Source organism: Leiobunum rupestre, chromosome 2, assembly GCF_980474605.1.
Source record: "Leiobunum rupestre chromosome 2, qqLeiRupe1.1.hap1, whole genome shotgun sequence".
Taxonomy (NCBI): Eukaryota; Metazoa; Arthropoda; class Arachnida; order Opiliones; family Sclerosomatidae; genus Leiobunum; species Leiobunum rupestre.
Window position 1 is genome coordinate 64,311,255 of NC_143385.1, and position 17,307 is coordinate 64,328,561.

The window sequence follows — 17,307 nt, forward strand, 5'->3', positions numbered from 1 at the left end:
ATACTAGATGGTTCCAATTTATACTAGATGGTTCCAATTTATACTAGATGGTTCCAATTTATACTAGATGGTTCCAATTTATACTAGATGGTTCCAATTTATACTAGATGGTTCCAATTTATACTAGATGGTTCCAATTTATACTAGATGGTTCCAATTTATACTAGATGGTTCCAATTTATACTAGATGGTTCCAATTTATACTAGATGGTTCCAATTTATACTAGATGGTTCCAATTTATACTAGATGGTTCCAATTTATACTAGATGGTTCCAATTTATACTAGATGGTTCCAATTTATACTAGATGGTTCCAATTTATACTAGATGGTTCCAATTTATACTAGATGGTTCCAATTTATACTAGATGGTTCCAATTTATACTAGATGGTTCCAATTTATACTAGATGGTTCCAATTTATACTAGATGGTTCCAATTTATACTAGATGGTTCCAATTTATACTAGATGGTTCCAATTTATACTAGATGGTTCCAATTTATACTAGATGGTTCCAATTTATACTAGATGGTTCCAATTTAAATTATGATTGGTTTCTTATAACACTATCTCTAGGTGAAACCTTCTATACTATTCATTATTGGTTTCCTGATTTAAGTCTGCCATTTTTGTTGGAATTAATCACTTCGATTAATTAAATTACGTAACTAACTCGTATAACAGAAAAGTAATTTTTATCTTAGAAAAACGCTATTTAGCTAAATTTATTCAAAAATCGCTTTCATAGGCTATGAAACTTCTCGATAAATTTGGGGGAATTTTAAAAGTTCTATAGAGATTTTTAACGTCGTCTGCTTTCCCTAGCTTTGGCAGTGTAATGGTCGCCATTTTGAGCGGGTTTCTCAATGCGAAAAAGCATTGGTGATGTAGACCCCTATACAAGTGGTAGAGCTCTATAGACGCATTCACATCTTGCCTACAGGGAAATATGCAAAAAGGGGCGAAATCCACCCGAGGTACCTTCCTATTTAATAATGTTTGAGATAGATGGCGACACTATAAAGTTTATGAAAAATAAACTTTTTTAAAAAGTTATTAATTAATTACTAAATTATAGTACTTTAAATTCTTATTAAAAATATATAATTTTTGTAATTTAAATTAACAATTAATTTTAACAGAAGTTAACACTCTCCGCCATAGATGGCACTATAATACGATTTTAAACTATCCAATCAGGGAAGAGAATTTGGTATTTTAAATCTCGACAAAACCGTTCTCCACTAAAAACTGAAAACTTTAAACCAATCGTTGAAAATCAAAATTATGACGTCATGCTGCTATCAGAGCGCCATCTACTTACAAATAACGCCATCACCACGTTACCTCGGATGAATATTACCCCTTTAAAGTCGTCTTTGCCCCTTAAAAATTGTAAATCGATCTATAATAGTAGGCTTGTAGTAGCAACTGTCGCTGATTTTAGTAGAAACATACCATAGAGTAGGAGTTTCCTAAGGATGGTGTATCGACCGGGTTGGCAAGAACTAGTCGGACCTGTTTTAACCCTCTATTTTAACCGGATTTACCCACTTACAAAAATCAATTGTTAAAGCCAATTCTTTTATAAGTATAATTTAAAGCGAAATATTATTTTATTTCGAATGAAATATGAATAACAAGAGTCATTCAACGAAAGTACGAAACTAAACCTTTCTGATTTGAATCGTCTGCTAAAATCATCAACACTGGGATGAATACATATTAGGGCCTGATATTAGAGTTATTTAATGGTTTCATTCTAGTTTTAGCCGGTTCAAAGCGAGGATTTAGCCGGTTAAAATCATACTGGCTTTTTGCCAACCCTGCGTACCGGATTAATTGAAGAAATACTGAAGTTGCATTTAATTGGATTAAGCAATTAGATTATAAGTTTGAAAAAGTATTAATTTTATTTAAAGGAAAAGTTCAGGTTGGGATTTAATTGAAAGATCAGGTTTAAATAAACTCAAAAATATCAGTCGTAAAATTGTATCTTTTTTTAATAACGAGAAATTTATTTTTAAACGAGCCAAATTTACCCGCCAAGCGATCTGCCATTTTGTATCGGACCTGATGATGGTCCGATAACGGGTCCGAAACTAGTCGGGTAAATAATGTTTTAAAATAAAATGTTTTAAAAATTATCTTGTGCACTTAAAAATTCGTTGTTTCTCCTTTTTAAAAATAAGCACTATATAAGTGTGATAGGTGGGTTTTTGCTAGCACCGTAAAAGAATGTTATGGACACGATATTTACCCGATTTAATAATGATAATATTTATTCCCTTAAATGTTAATTAACGAGGCTAATTTTGGTAAAGTATGATCTTCATTACGATCAATTAAATATGAAATAATCAACACATTTTGTAATGACGATGCTAATCAAAATAGAAATAGCGATGCTTTCTAGAACTTACAATTCTCAGTAATAATTTTTTACAGATAAATGCTTTGCTAAGGTAGGACTCGCGAGTAACGATATAAATTGAAAAACTCATTAAAAAAAACTAGTCTAATAAGCCCAATGCACCAACTTTGAAAAGGGAGAGACTTTCAATGCCGTTATTAAATAATATTATCTAGAAAAATACTTAAGAAGTAATAAAATGAGTTATATTCAGGGTGTTTCAAAAGGTGATGCAAAAAATTGTTGTAGTTGTAGGGGGCGAGTTGAGAAGTATGCCTGTTTTCCCCCATCTTCATACAATGAGTTAAAAGAGCGCCAGAGAGCTTCAAAGTGTGGTCTACTAGTCCCTGGAAGTAGGCTGCAACAATAACACGCGAACATTAAGGTTTGGGTTCGTGTGATAGGTAAAAAAGGACTTTGTAAGCAAATCGAGGTAACCAGCGTAAAAAAGGAAACTTAAACAGTATTAAAAGTCCCTGCTGCTTGGTTTCGCGCTCGTTGCAGCTTACTTCCAGGGGCTAGTAGGCCACACTTTGAAGCTCTCTGGCGCTCTTTTCACTCATCGTAGGAAAATGGAGAAAAACAGGCATACTTCTCAACTCACCCCTTACAACTCCTTAAAAATTTTGCATAACCTTTTGAAACACCCTGAATAACCGGATGGATTAAATATAACACAATTTCAGGTGACCGTGTTATTGTCCTAAAATCGAAATAGGATTAGCTGTGCTTTCTGCCTAATACCGGGGCCGGCGTTAGGGGGGGGTTTAGCGGGGCAAAAGTACCCCGGGCCCGGGCCTCCGAAATAGGCCGCCGGAACGGGTGCCTAACTAAAACTATCTGACTATTTCCAAAAAAACAAATTTTGGAGTAAAAATTACCTGGGGCCCGAAAATCCTAGCGCCAGCCCTGCCTAATACGAATATCCTGTACATAATAAAGTATAGGATGTACGTTTTAATACTTTCCCCGTCACACACCTGAAATTAGCCAACGTTATCGTTCAACGCTTACACGTTTCAGATAGATGCGCAACAACAAAATTATACTGTACATAATTCCGCCACAATCCAGCGTTTACATTTACTGCAGTTTGGAAGTATCCCAAGTAAAAAAACCGTAGTTATACTCCACATTGTCTCTACGTCCGTTTACGTTTTATATCTTGTAGATAGGGTGTATTCCCCTACTTTGGCAACTAAAAATAAACTCGCGAAAACTATAAAAAAAAGGGCACGCGCTCCCCTTTGCTTTAGCTAAGAAGCATAGTCATCGAGCCTTGTTGTCAGATTGAAAGTTCCTTGAAAAGATGCTCTCGATTCGCCTTGTCTCGGGACTCTCGCAAATCGGATTACGTTTTTTATAGATTATTCCTGGTATGTATTTCGAGAAATGTGTCCAAATTGTCGTTCGTTGTTGCATTGAAACTTTAAATTTATGATTTACTATTTTGCTTATGACAGTACGATTGTCATATAATTTAAAATTAGGATTGTGTTTGGTTGAATTATTGTTTTCGTTACGATTTAGTTTTGGGAAAGTATGATAAGGTTAGCTAGAACGTGCATTTAATCTATAGAGTCGTCGTGAGGTCTACTTCACCAAAATGAATGTTTGAGAGTTTGACTGAATTATATTTTTCGTTACGATTTAGTTTTACGTGGTTTTTGGGAATGTCAAGTAAAGTTAGCTAGAACGTGACTTTAATTTAGTTTAGTCTAAAGAGTGTCGTCGCGAGGTCTACTTCACCCAAATGAATGTTTAGGAGTATGACTGAAATATAGTTTTCCTTACGTTAATATACTTATTTTAGTTTGGTTTAGGAAGGTATGGTTCAGGCTAGATTTAATGTAGTTTAATCTAAAGAGTTTCATCGCGAGGTCAACTTCATCAAGTATATTTATTATTTCAATCGAATTATAGTTGTAATTACGATAGTATTTAGTTTTATTTCGGTTGGTTAAGTTAAGAAGAACCGTTTGTCTTAAAGTTTAGTTTATATCTCAGAGGTTCTACGACACTAAGAATTGTTTTTGAGTTTGGACTAATCGAAGTTTTCACCACGATAATATTAAGTTTGGTGTAGATTTAATTCGCTTTAAGGAACCAACATACGGTCTTTCGATCATGGTAAAGTGGATCTCACGAAGAAGCTAAAGGGTACTATGAAAAATGTTTTCTAGTTTTAGTAGGTCTTAAATTTACCATTTACGCTTAATGTTTTTTATGTTGAACGAAAATCTTATCTGCTAAGGTTTTTGTATTAAAGTGGGATACATGACGAAATAAAGCTAGCTTTGGACTTATCTAATCGAGTTAGTATATATTTTGTTTGTAATTTGTTTTAGTTCCTTGGAATTAGATTTAATTACTTTATAATTAATTAAATATTGAATTAAAAAAATTACAAAACTATTTAAATCACTTAAAATATAGGTTAACTTTAATAATAAAATAAGAAACAGCTGTAGTAGCCATTAAATAAATATGTTTTTACTGTGCAATAGTGGTTAAATTTATTTTAAATTAAGTTATATACAGGAATTCCGTCCACAAATAATTATTAAAAGCTTAGTTCTGGAACTCTAACGAAACTTGGGTTGCCACACGTCAGGGAATTTAAAAATGGGCATAAAAAGTCAGGGAATTTTAAGAATTTATAAAAATTCAGGGAAAAGTCAGGGAATTCAATTTTATCTTGACACTTTTTTGAGATAATTTTACTCTAGATCTATGACAAATTCTATGATTATCATTTATGCCCTTGAAAGTTTGGCTAATTTTTTCAACATTGCAAGAAAGTTTTTACTGAAATATAAGTCCTTTCAAATTTATTAACTTCTGATAAAAAGTAAAATATAAAATACAATTTTGGCCTTAAAAAGTCAGGGAATTTGAATCTCAAAAGTTTGGGGTAACCCAATTCGATAGCTCCTCAATTCCTTGTTTCAATGCAACACAACGACTTCGATAAATTTATGATGAATTTATCTCGAATATAGATACTCGAATCGGTAATCTTAAAGATAACAACGGCGTTTCTTGAACTCTTTCGCAAACTATCTCCGAATAAAAAATCACTTGTTGATTCGTGTCGGCAAATTTCGTGACAAAGGTCGTGTCCTTTGAGCCTCGGTGAAGATGTCCTACGGTGGCGGTAGTGGCCGTTACAACAGTCCTTTGAGTGGACTTAGCGGCTCCGCGTTGTACTCTCCGGGAGCTCTGGGTGGAAATCCGTCCTCGTCTTTGCATTTACCGAACACGAGTTACCGCGATTCCAGCAGCCCGAGTCGAGCGCTGTTGTCCGGTGTTAGCGGATATCCGTTAAGTTCTTCGTATTCTTCGGCGTCAGTGCCCTATGGTAGTGCCAGTTTGGGTCTGTCTCACAGCCCTCTTACCAGGACTTCGGTCTACAGTCCCTCGACTGTTTCGTCTTCGTTGTTGGAAGTTCCCGGTTGCGGTTCGGGCTCCCGGTCGCCGAGGAGTCCGCGTTCTTTGTCCCCCAGTCCCGGTTATTCCCGGTTTAGACCCAGCGGCGGTGGTGTTGGCAGTGCGGGTTTGAAGACATTCACTCCCAGTTCCTCAAGTACTTTTTCTCCTGCCGGATATTCTTTGGCCAGTAGTCGGTCAGCCAGTTCTTTAGCGCCGTCCACTACGAGAAGATCACAACCCAGTAGTACGCCTGTAAGCGGATTTTTTTGTTGGTTTTCTAGGAGTAACAAACGCAAGGAGAACGCGGCTAGCCTTTAAACACGCTAAGGCAGTGTTGCGTACAAATTTCATTGGACGAGCCTTTACGCTGGACATTTTACGGAAAGGGGGAAGACAATTTCCGAATTTTGACCTTCCGACGGCAGCAGGCGCTAAAGCGTCTAACCAATGAGAAATGTACGCGAGATAATGCACGACTTTTGACTGGTTGCGTTCTCTTTGTGTGGGCAGTGCTGTGTTTGTTGCGCTAAGTTCTGTAAATGCATACTAAATTCGAGATTTGGTCACTAAAGTACAAAATGGCATTGAAGGTCAGTTTTAAGGCGAGGTTGCCCAAGTCAGGGAACTTAAAAATGGGCCTAAAAAGTCTGGGAATTTTAGGAATTTGTAAAATGTCAGGGAAAAGTAAGGGAATTCAATTTTTTTAAGGTAAATTTACTCTAGATTCATAACAAAATCTATGATTATCATTTATTTCGTTGAAAGTTTGGCTACTTTTTTCAACATTGCAATAACCTTTTTACTGAAATATAAATCAATTTAAATTTATCAACTTCTAATAAAAGTAAAGTATAACGTAAAAATTTTGGCCCTAAAAAAGTCGGGGAAAATCTATTGAAAGTCAGTTTTAAGGGTAATTAGAAACTGATTTTTTTGGCATAATTGAAATCAAGTAAAGATTTCATTATCTTTAAGTTCGTCTTTATTTACCATAAGTAAGGTTTTATTTCAACTTATGGAAAATTAATTAATTTACTATGGCAAAGTAAAACCAGGTATATTTACCCAGAGCCATTTCTATAATGACGCTAAATTTGTTCTTAAACTTCGGATTAAGTAATTTGTTTTGAAGTTGCGCTTTTTTATAAAAGCTTATCTTTTTGGGTAAGTCGTCAGTTCTACTTCACCCCGCAATAATTATTATTATTTCGACTAACAATTGAGCGTTCTATAAAATCGGCCCAAAACCGGCCAAACTTTTCATACAGACTATAGAGCTAGTTCAGCAGGACTAAAATCTTTTGTTATTCTTTGGTTTAAGAGAATTCGGCTTCTGTCCTGTCTTTATATGAATATTTTAGAGACGTACCTTTTAGGAGTTGTAGGAGCGAGGGACCCTAGGTGGTGAAGTATGTTTGGGGTTAAGAATATTTTCATGATCTAAGTTTCTTTCTAAACCCGTAGATTTGGGACTAGTATTTTGCTTGTTTGCCATCATACATTTATTAAAAAAATCATTTAAATTAAAACAAATGGTGCGGAAAACCGGAAATTAGTGAAGCCTAGGCTAGCAACTACGCTACTCCTAAAAATCGACTGCTCTCAATTTCTAACGGGTTTGCCAGATAAATATTTTTCTCTCACACCAAAAACCGGCCAAACCTTCACCTCTTCCGAACTTAAAAGGGGGAAAGCACACCACACCGATTTTATAGAACGCTCTATTGTAAGACACGATTATGGAATTATTGGGCTGTGATGGCTGGGTGTACGTTTTTGACGATATTGTTGTTGGTTAGAGTTTTGTTTGGTGAGGATAGAAGCAACGGGTTCCAATTTCATTGGGTCTAAGCCTAGTTTTTCATCCCGTTTTGATTAGGTTAAGGCAAAGATAATATGTACCTCGTACCTTAGATTCGAAATCACTGCCTCGCAAGGCTGGCACTTTTTTAATTTTTTTAATAAAAATCAAATCTATCGATTTTTTTATTTTAATCGGATTTTGTTGAATTTATTGATTTTTATACAATTAAGGGCTCTTTTCCTGTATAATTAACGGATATTTTGCTTTAATCAGTTAGCTAATCTCCAATTAAATGAAATCTTAAATTTAATTACTATTCAATATTTGAGTTTGCTCAGATTTTTTTAAGAACGTATTTTTGGCCATTTTTTATTGCTCTATTAAAATACATTGTATGATTCAAATCAATGATTTTTTAAACATTTTTCAAACCTTAATTCCTGTAAAGTGTTACAAATCAACTGCAAGGTTTTTAATTTCATAATCATATTTGACTATAATTTCAACAAACTCTTCATAATATTTTCTGAAGAATTTTATACAGGGTTGCCACACGTCAGGGAAAAGTAAGGGAATTTAAAAATGGCCGGGAAAGGTAAGGGAATTTTAAGAATTTGTAAAAAGTCAGGGAAAAATCAGGGAATTCAGTTTTATCTGGACACTAAGGTTTTTGCTCAAGATCGATGGCAAATTCTTTTATTATTATTTAGATCCTTGAAAGGTTTTTTTTAACGTTGAAATAACTTTTGTATTAAATTTATCAACTTACGACAAATGTAAAAGTTGAAACTGTCAAATTTTGGCCTTAAGAAGTCCGGGAAAATAATGGTCAGGGGATGGTCGAGGAATTTGAATCTGAGAATATTGTGGCAACGCGGTTATAAATCGATTACAAATTACTTATTTTCCCCCGTAAAGCTTTTAACTTCATTAAAGGGAATATAACCGGCAAAGCAATCTTTATGGAAGACCCCCTTCAATTTATCAAATTACCCTGTACAGTGGCGCCAAACATTTCTAAAGCCAGAGGCAAGAGCGGCCAGAGCTGCAAACGTTGGTGTTCCACACCCAATACCTGAGGTTATATTCCCTTTAATAAATAAAGCGGTATTTTAAAATAATTTCAACAGAAATACGCCTTTATTGGTTGAAAATTTATTCCCGTAGAATTCAAAAATCGACTGCAATCTTCCAATTTCTTCTATAAAGTTTTTATCTTCGTAAATATTTCAATAGAAGTTCTAAAATTTTTAAACATTTATTCCTATAGAATCCTATAAATAAATTTCCTACTTCCCGGTATAAAACCTTTAACTTCATAAATATTTCAAAATCTGGATTTTAGTTTAAATTCAACAAAATTTATGTTACCCTATTTTTCAAATATTTACTCCAATTTTAGAGTTTTAGGGCTTTCACGTGGTCACACTGTCGGTCATATTGGCTAACCAAACTCAAAAAGTCGCTTGATAAAATGTTTATAAAACAATTTAAGTTTAATGTCATTGACTCCCCATCAAAGAGAGAGATAGAGAACAGTACAAAATTTGATTATTTACCCCCATCCCATCCCAGCCCTGATCCTGGCGCTCGGAAAGAAGTGAACTTCACAAACAGTGCCGTCTAAAATTAGCCTTTTTTGATGCAGTTCTACTGTACGAAGGAAGCGCTTAGCAAATGAGACGCGGCCCTGTTGGTTTTAAACAGCCGTGGATTAGATTCACTCGCTATTTTTAACCCTCCTCTTCTGCTCTTGGGAAAAGATGGCTGCTCTACGATAAAAGATGTCGATGCTTTGAGCCAAATAAGATTATACACGCCTCGTATAAGTTTCATTTTCAAGTTTGATGCTATATTTATGATTTTAAAAGTCACCGAACTATTTCGATTTTTTGTTTTTCATTCGTCATCGAATTACAGGGTTGCCACACGTCAGGGAAAATAGGGAAATCAGGGAAAAGTCAGGGAATTTAAAAATGGGCCTAAAAAGTCAGGGAAATGTCAGGGAATTTTAAGAATTTGTAAAGATTCAGGGAAAAGTCAGGGAATTTAATTTTATCTGGGCACTTTTTGAAGGTAATTTAACTCTAGATGTATGACAAATTCCACGATTATCATTTATTTCCTTGAATGTTTGGCTAATTTTTTCAACATTGCAATAACCTTTTTACTGAAATATAAGTCCATCCAAATTTATTAACTTCTGATAAAAGTAAAATATAAACGAAAAATTTTGCCCTTTATAAGTCAGGGAAAATCTCTTAAAATGGTCAGGGAATAGTCAGGGAATTTGAATCTGAAAATTTTGTGGCAACCCTGAATTAGGTTATGTCCTTTAACGTGACGAAATTACGAGCCCAAGATAGACTAATTTCGCGACCTTTTTCTTTCATATCAGAACAAATTTTGTAATTACGCGTAGATTTTCAAACTGTTGTTATTTTAGAGTAAGATTTTGCTTCGACATTTTTTAATAGATCGATTTATGAAGTCGGTGAGTGTAGGTTCCCTTCCCCTTATCTTGTGAAGAGTCATTTACTCTGTCATAAATTCAATTATTTTTAGTAAAAATTGGGGAAATTTTTATTTAGTGAAAATTGGGGAAATTTTTATTTAGTGAAAATTGGGGAAATTTTTATTTATGAAAATTGGGGAAATTTTTATTTATTGAAAATTGGGGAAATTTTTGTTTAGTAAAAATTGGGGAAATTTTTGTTTAGTAAAAATTGGGGAAATTTTTGTTTAGTAAAAATTGGGGAAATTTTTGTTTAGTAAAAATTGGGGAAATTTTTATTTAGTAAAAATTGGGGAAATTTTTAATTAGTAAAAATTGGGAAAAATTTTAATTAATAAAAATTGGGGAAATTTTTAATTAGTAACAATTTGGGAAATTTTAATTTAGTAAAAATCGGGGAAATTTTAATTTTGTAGAAATCAGGGAAATTAATTTTTTAGAAAAAATTAACATCAATTGTTTTTATTAAATTATATAATATTTTAATATGGAAGCAATTTAGTATAATTGTCAATCTTAAAATTAGTAACCTCTACATGAAAAGATTGTTTAAGTTAACAATGACATGGAGATCTACTGTAGTAAGTTATCTTAAAACATTAGCTGCCCTTGCACCTGGACAAATCAGGGAAAACCTGGAAAATCAGGGAACTCGGTTTCCCAGTAGTTGTATGAACACTCAAACCTTCTATTTAATTTATAATTGGTTAGATTGGATTTAGATTTAATTTAATAAGAAGATCGAACTAAATTAATAAAAAATAATCTTGTCATAACGGATGAAGTTTTGTAACTACACCAACTTTGTTAAATATTTACGAAGCTAAAAATTTTATAGAATAGGAAGATTGCAGTCGATTTTTGAATTCTACGGGAATAAATTTTCAAACAATAAAGGAGTATTTCTGTTCAATTTATATTATAATACCGCTTTTATTAATGAAGTTAAAGGATTAACGGGGGAAAATAGGTAATTTGTAATCGATTTATAACCGGGTTGCCACAATATTCAAATTCCTCGACCATCCCCTGACCATTATTTTCCCGGACTTCTTAAGGCCAAAATTTGACAGTTTTAACTTTTACATTTGTCGTAAGTTGATAAATTTGATACAAAACAAAAAATTCATTTTTGAACCACTATTTAGCAGTTTCTAGAATTTCGAAAGTTAATAGTTCTTTTTATAAACTAACGTGGCCTTCTTGTTTGCTTGTGGCTCTTACGTCACAGTCTCTTAATTTTACAAGTCTACGAGCGCGCGCCACAGTCGCCAGAGGAATGTAGGTTTTTCTAGAGCGCGTGCAAATCGCTCGTGCGAAGAATATACAGGATTTAAATCTTATTTAAGTACTACACGTTTTGATAGAAACTCCTTCAATTATTTTTATAATTTGAAAAAAATAAACATTTTCATTAAGTTTGGTTTTTAATTTGCGTGAAATAATATAACAGGGTTGCCACGATATCTGGGAAATCTGGAAAAGTCAGCGAGTTTGAGAATCCGTCTAAATATCTAGTAAAAAGCTAAAAAGTTAAGATAAAACTCGGGAAACATTAAGATCTAGAAAAATATTCAGCGAAAACTTGGGAAATACGAAGATCTAGTAAAAAATCAGGGAAAAGTCGGGAAATATTTAGATTTAATAAAAAATTCCGGGATAAGTCGAGGGATATTAAAATTAGTAAAAACCTAAGGGAAAAGTCGGGGAATATTAAGATTAGTAAAAACCTAAGGGAAAAGTCGGATTATATTAAGATCTAGTAAAAACGTAAGGGACATGTCGTTGAATATTAAGATCTAGTAGTAGTAAAAACTTAAGGGAAAAGTCGGGGAATATTAAGATCTAGTAAAAAATTCGGTGGTAAGTCGGGGAATATTAAGATCTAGTAAACAATTCCGGGATAAGTCGGAGAATATTAAGAAATAATGAAAACTTCAGGGATAAGTCTGGAATTATAAGAAATAATGTAAACTTCAGGGCTAAGTCTGGAATTTTAAGAAAAACTTCAGGGATAGATAAGTCGGGAAATTTTAAGAACTTTGAAAAACTTCCATGTAATTTAATTTTGTTGTAAATATAAAAGTTTACTAAAAGATAAGTTAAAAATGGGCAAATTGTGGAATAAAAAATACCTGGAAAACTCGGGGAATTCAAATATGAAAAAACAGCGATCACATGTACAAGTGAAATATAAAATAAACAATTGCTTAATTTTTTAAATGAATAAAAATTGACATAAAACCTTAAACCAATTTTGGTGATAAATTAATATAAGGCTTCAACGATTCTCTTGTAGTGGCTTTTCAATAAATGCCGCTCTCTTTTCTTTCCTCCCCTACCCGCACGCGCCAGTCGCTGAATAATATAGACACGTGCTGATGCTAGTTTTATTGGTAAGGCTAAAGTTGACAGCGCGTGCGAAATCGAACTAGCCCTTCTGTATTGAAATATTAAGCTTTAAAAAATAACGGCTTTAAGGCTTTTACAAGTATGTCCTGGCTCTCTGTATTACTATTTCTAGGCCAATCGCTGAACAGGTTTTATTTAAAGAGCCCTTTAAGCGCTTATTGGAAAGAGTTATTTTTTATTGCGTATTCAAAAGGTTGGGGAAAAGTTCGAACGCCAGTGTGGCCCTTTAAGCGTCTATTGAAGCATACATTTTTAATGCGTTTTCCAAAGGTTAGGGGAAAATTTCTCTAATTTAATCTGAAAATATCCACCGTGATATTTCAATTTCTCTGGAGGGCCTTGATTCGCGGCAAAACATACTTTTCTTATTAAGAACGTAAATTAAACGACCTGATTGATGAATGTCCTTCATTCTCTGTTTGGAGAAATCAATAACAGACCAGGTTAAGTCACCCCTCGAAAACGTGAACGGGAGAACTCCTAGACTGTAGGAATGAAGTTACGTCTACGCGTCCCCCCCTCACGTTTTCTAGCGCTGACTGAACCTGGTCTATTGAAATTCGTTTCCTTGTCAGAAACAAATGTTTCTTGCCAATCCAAATGAAACGCGAAGCTAAAGATCTGTTTCCCGCCATAGACTTCGTCGGACAGGTACAAGAGCCGGTACGGGTCCTCGGGCTCCATCCAGGACGGCAAGGACGCCCCCTCCCGCCTGTCGGACCGCAGCCGCACCAGTTCGCAAACTTCGCTAAACAGCAGCACGTCCAGCCTCAACGAGGACGCCGAAAAGGATTACAAGAAGGTAACGAGCACCTCTCTGTCCTCCTTGGTTGCCAGGGGCACGGCTTTCCCGCGCGGTTGGCCCGCTTATCAGTACTCTGCCCGGGGCTTACATTGCAGGGTTCCAAGCGGTTTCCTATAATTCTTATATATTCCTATAATTCGGAACTGATCCTATAAAACCCTATAATTCGCGACTGATCCTATGAATCCTGAAACTCTGGACTGATCTTAAAAATCCTGTTACTCTGGACTGATCTTATTAATCCTGTTACCCTGGACTGATCTTATAAAATCCCACAATTTTCAACTGATCTTATAAAATCCCACAATTTTCCACTGATCTTATAAAATCCCACAATTTTCCACTGATCTTATAAAATCCCACAATTTTCCACTGATCTTATAAAATCCCACAATTTTCCACTGATCTTATAAAATCCCACAATTTTCCACTGATCTTATAAAATCCCACAATTTTCCACTGATCTTATAAAATCCCACAATTTTCCACTGATCTTATAAAATCCCATAATTTTCCACTGATCTTATAAAATCCCATAATTTTCCACTGATCTTATAAAATCCCACAATTTTCCACTGATCTTATAAAATCCCACAATTTTCCACTGATCTTATAAAATCCCATAATTTTCCACTGATCTTATAAAATCCCATAATTTTCCAGTGATCTTATAATTCTAAAATGATCATGTTAAAAATTAAAAATCTCATAGTCCTTCCCACATTTTAATTTAAAACTCGTTCGGTAGACGGCGATACTTGTGTTGTTACTAAAATTTAATCTACATACGAAACTTATATACTATGATAGTAGTTTTCCCTCTAGCTTACAAACTACAGGGTGACCAGACTTCCTATATTTTCCTACATTTTTAATGCTTTCCTGTAAATACCTAAATGTTCATCGATTTTCATATATTTTCCTATAATTTCGCGGCTAAGTGATCCAATAATGCAAGATAGTAATGCACAAACAATTATCAATATTCTAGGTGATTCGAGTCAAAGTATACCGATATGCAATAATTACCTTATTATTTTTCATACATTTTCCTACTTACAACTTGTTAGTGTCCTATATTCGCCTATTTAGATTCCTATATTTTCCTATAATTAGTCTCTAAAATTCCTATTTTTCCTATAACATTTTCACCTTGACACTTAGCAGAATTTTATTTGATCCTCCTACAGACTTTGGGCTAGTTTAAATTTCCATTTGGGCTTAGTTTAAATTTCCATTTGGGCTAGTGTAAATTTGCATTTGGGCTAGTGTAAATTTGTATTTGGGCTAGTTTTAATTTGCATTTGGGCTAGTTTTAATTTGCATTTGGGCTAGTGGGGGAAGTCGCTCGCACCTGGCAACCTCAAATGCGGTTTTCTAGAATACCTTTTTGCTTCTTTTTAGCTGTACCATGATGTCAGAGAAGAGAATGACAGACTTAAAATTAAACTCAAGAAAACCGAGGAAGAGTTGGATTACGCCAAACGACAGCTGGAAAAGTTGATGCAGGTTGGTTCGATGTTTCCCCGATTTATCCATCTGTTTTCTTTTGCGCTGTGAATTATATCTTTTTTTTACCTCTTTCAGAATAATAAGAATTCGTTAAGTGATGTTGAAAAAAGGGTACGTATAATTTTATACAAGAACGTATTTATGTTAACAGAGAATATGTAACTATAGATGGTTTTTTTCGCCCACACTCGGACTAAAAGTGTACTCTTTTAAACCTAAAACGTTTTATTAGCCTTTCCGGGGATGACAATTACTGCGGCCCATAAACAGGTCTCCTGTTAGAATTTAGTGTAGTTGGGAGGTCTCCTGTTAGAATTTAGTGTAGTTGGGAGGTCTCCTGTTAGAATTTAGTGTAGTTGGGAGGTCTCCTGTTAGAATTTAGTGTAGTTGGGAGGTCTCCTGTTAGAATTTAGTGTAGTTGGGAGGTCTCCTGTTAGAATTTAGTGTAGTTGGGAGGTCTCCTGTTAGAATTTAGTGTAGTTGGGAGGTCTCCTGTTAGAATTTAGTGTAGTTGGGAGGTCTCCTGTTAGAATTAAGTGTAGTTGGGAGGTCTCCTGTTAGAATTTAGTGTAGTTGGGAGGTCTCCTGTTAGAATTAAGTGTAGTTGGGAGGTCTCCTGTTAGAATTAAGTGTAGTTGGGAGGTCTCCTGTTAGAATTAAGTGTAGTTGGGAGGTCTCCTGTTGGAATTTAGTGTAGTTGGGAGGTCTCCTGTTGGAATTTAGTGTAGTTGGGAGGTCTCCTGTTGGAATTAAGTGTATTTGGGAGGTCTCCTGTTAGAATTAAGTGTAGTTGGGAGGTTTTCCGCTATAATTAAGTGTAGTTGGGAGGTTTTCTGCTATAATTAAGTGTAGTTTGGAGGTTTTCCGCTAGAACTAAATTTAGTTTGGAGGTTTTCCGTATATTCTAAAAGTAGTTTGTAGCATAAATATACTGAGAATATTTTAAGACTAACATCGTATAGAAATTATGTATCTAATTTAAGTGTACTTATAATTTGTGTCATTGCTTTCCAGGAAAGAAGAGCCATCGAGAGGAGGTTATCGGAGATGGAGGAGGAGTCAAAGGTTTCTAAAACAAATAATTTAAATTCTTTTTACCAACAAGGCCTAACTATCCCTCAAAATTAGTCTGGTATTATACCATCTACTCTCAGCTAATTATTAATTTTAAATTAATTACAATTAATCACTTAACTTTCGAAAACTTAGGTTGAATCACTAAGAAATCAAGCGTTATTACTATTAGTAATTTATAGAATTAACATGTTTTCTAAAATCCAAGGCTGAAAAGATGATGGCATTTACCAAGAATTCATAATCAGGCCTAAGTAGTACCGTAACTCGTAATGCATGCGCTTAAGTCATAATTGGTTGAACTTAGTAGCTTTTAAACCGTAGCTTTAGTTGTTATAACCTTGTGTTTATTGGCCATGCGTAGTAACTTAGAAATTTTTTTTTGGTAGTACCAAGTACCGCTAGTCTAGTTAATAACAGTCTAATACCAAACATTTGTCAAAAAAAAGGGTACGATGAAAAATTCCTTGGCTGAAATTTCCATGTGTTTAACGTTGTCTTTATGGCTACGAGAGTTTTGCGTACAGTTGCAAAATTCCTTAAAAAAAAGGTTTTCGTATCCCACTGTTATTGAATATTCCAACTTCAATACATGTAATTTTGGTAAGTTGCTCACATGCCCCTGAGTGATATACGAAACAATATTAATATTACATTTTTACAGCCATTTTTTGATAATTAATTTTTATTAAAATTCAGTTTAAACAACAGCTGAACGGTGTAGACTAAATCAATACCTAAAATATCTCGCACATTTTTACCAATCTCGCACATTTTTTACCAATATTATCAAGAATGTATTGAAGTTACTAAGAATATTTCAGCATAGCATTAACCCCTGGTACCCTCCTCACAGCTTTTGTGGAGAAAGTTCGTCCGTATATAAGGGGCATTCAAGTCATACCATATAGCAAACTTGAATGGGAAAGCAGACGAATTTAAGCTACAAAGGCTGCGAGGATGGGAATCAGAATCCTGTAGTCCAATATTCTTAGTAACTTCAATACATTCTTGATATTACACAAATTTACACTTGAGTACATTCATAGTTTGAGACACACCACTTTCTTTTGGCATTACCAACTTGTTATTTTAAGATTTTAAGTATCCGAGCACATAAAGTAACATTTTGACACTACCGTCTAGTTTTATTATTGTTAACCTAAGATTAACAATAAAAGTTAAAATAATCTGCGATATTAAATTCTCTTCCTAAGTGATGATTTTAATTAATATTAAATTAATTAATTTTAACAAAGTGAATGTTTTAATTTCGATAATGAAGTATATAAATATAATCAGAAGTATACATTACGTGTCTTACGAGAAAAGTATCCATTT

The 17,307-nt window shown here is 34.2% G+C and overlaps 1 protein-coding gene across 2 annotated transcripts in view; it reads left to right on the top strand.

Moving 5' to 3' along the window:
• The window catches only part of Mbs (Myosin binding subunit), a 92,674-nt gene that overhangs the window by 63,519 nt on the left and 11,848 nt on the right, over window positions 1-17,307 (top strand). For both annotated transcript variants that reach the window (XM_090166117.1, XM_090166116.1), the window contains exons 14-17: window positions 13,213-13,377; window positions 14,785-14,889; window positions 14,968-15,003; window positions 15,907-15,957. In XM_090166117.1, the coding sequence (XP_090022243.1) occupies window positions 13,213-13,377; window positions 14,785-14,889; window positions 14,968-15,003; window positions 15,907-15,957 (357 nt within the window). The remainder of the gene's footprint in view (window positions 1-13,212; window positions 13,378-14,784; window positions 14,890-14,967; window positions 15,004-15,906; window positions 15,958-17,307) is intronic.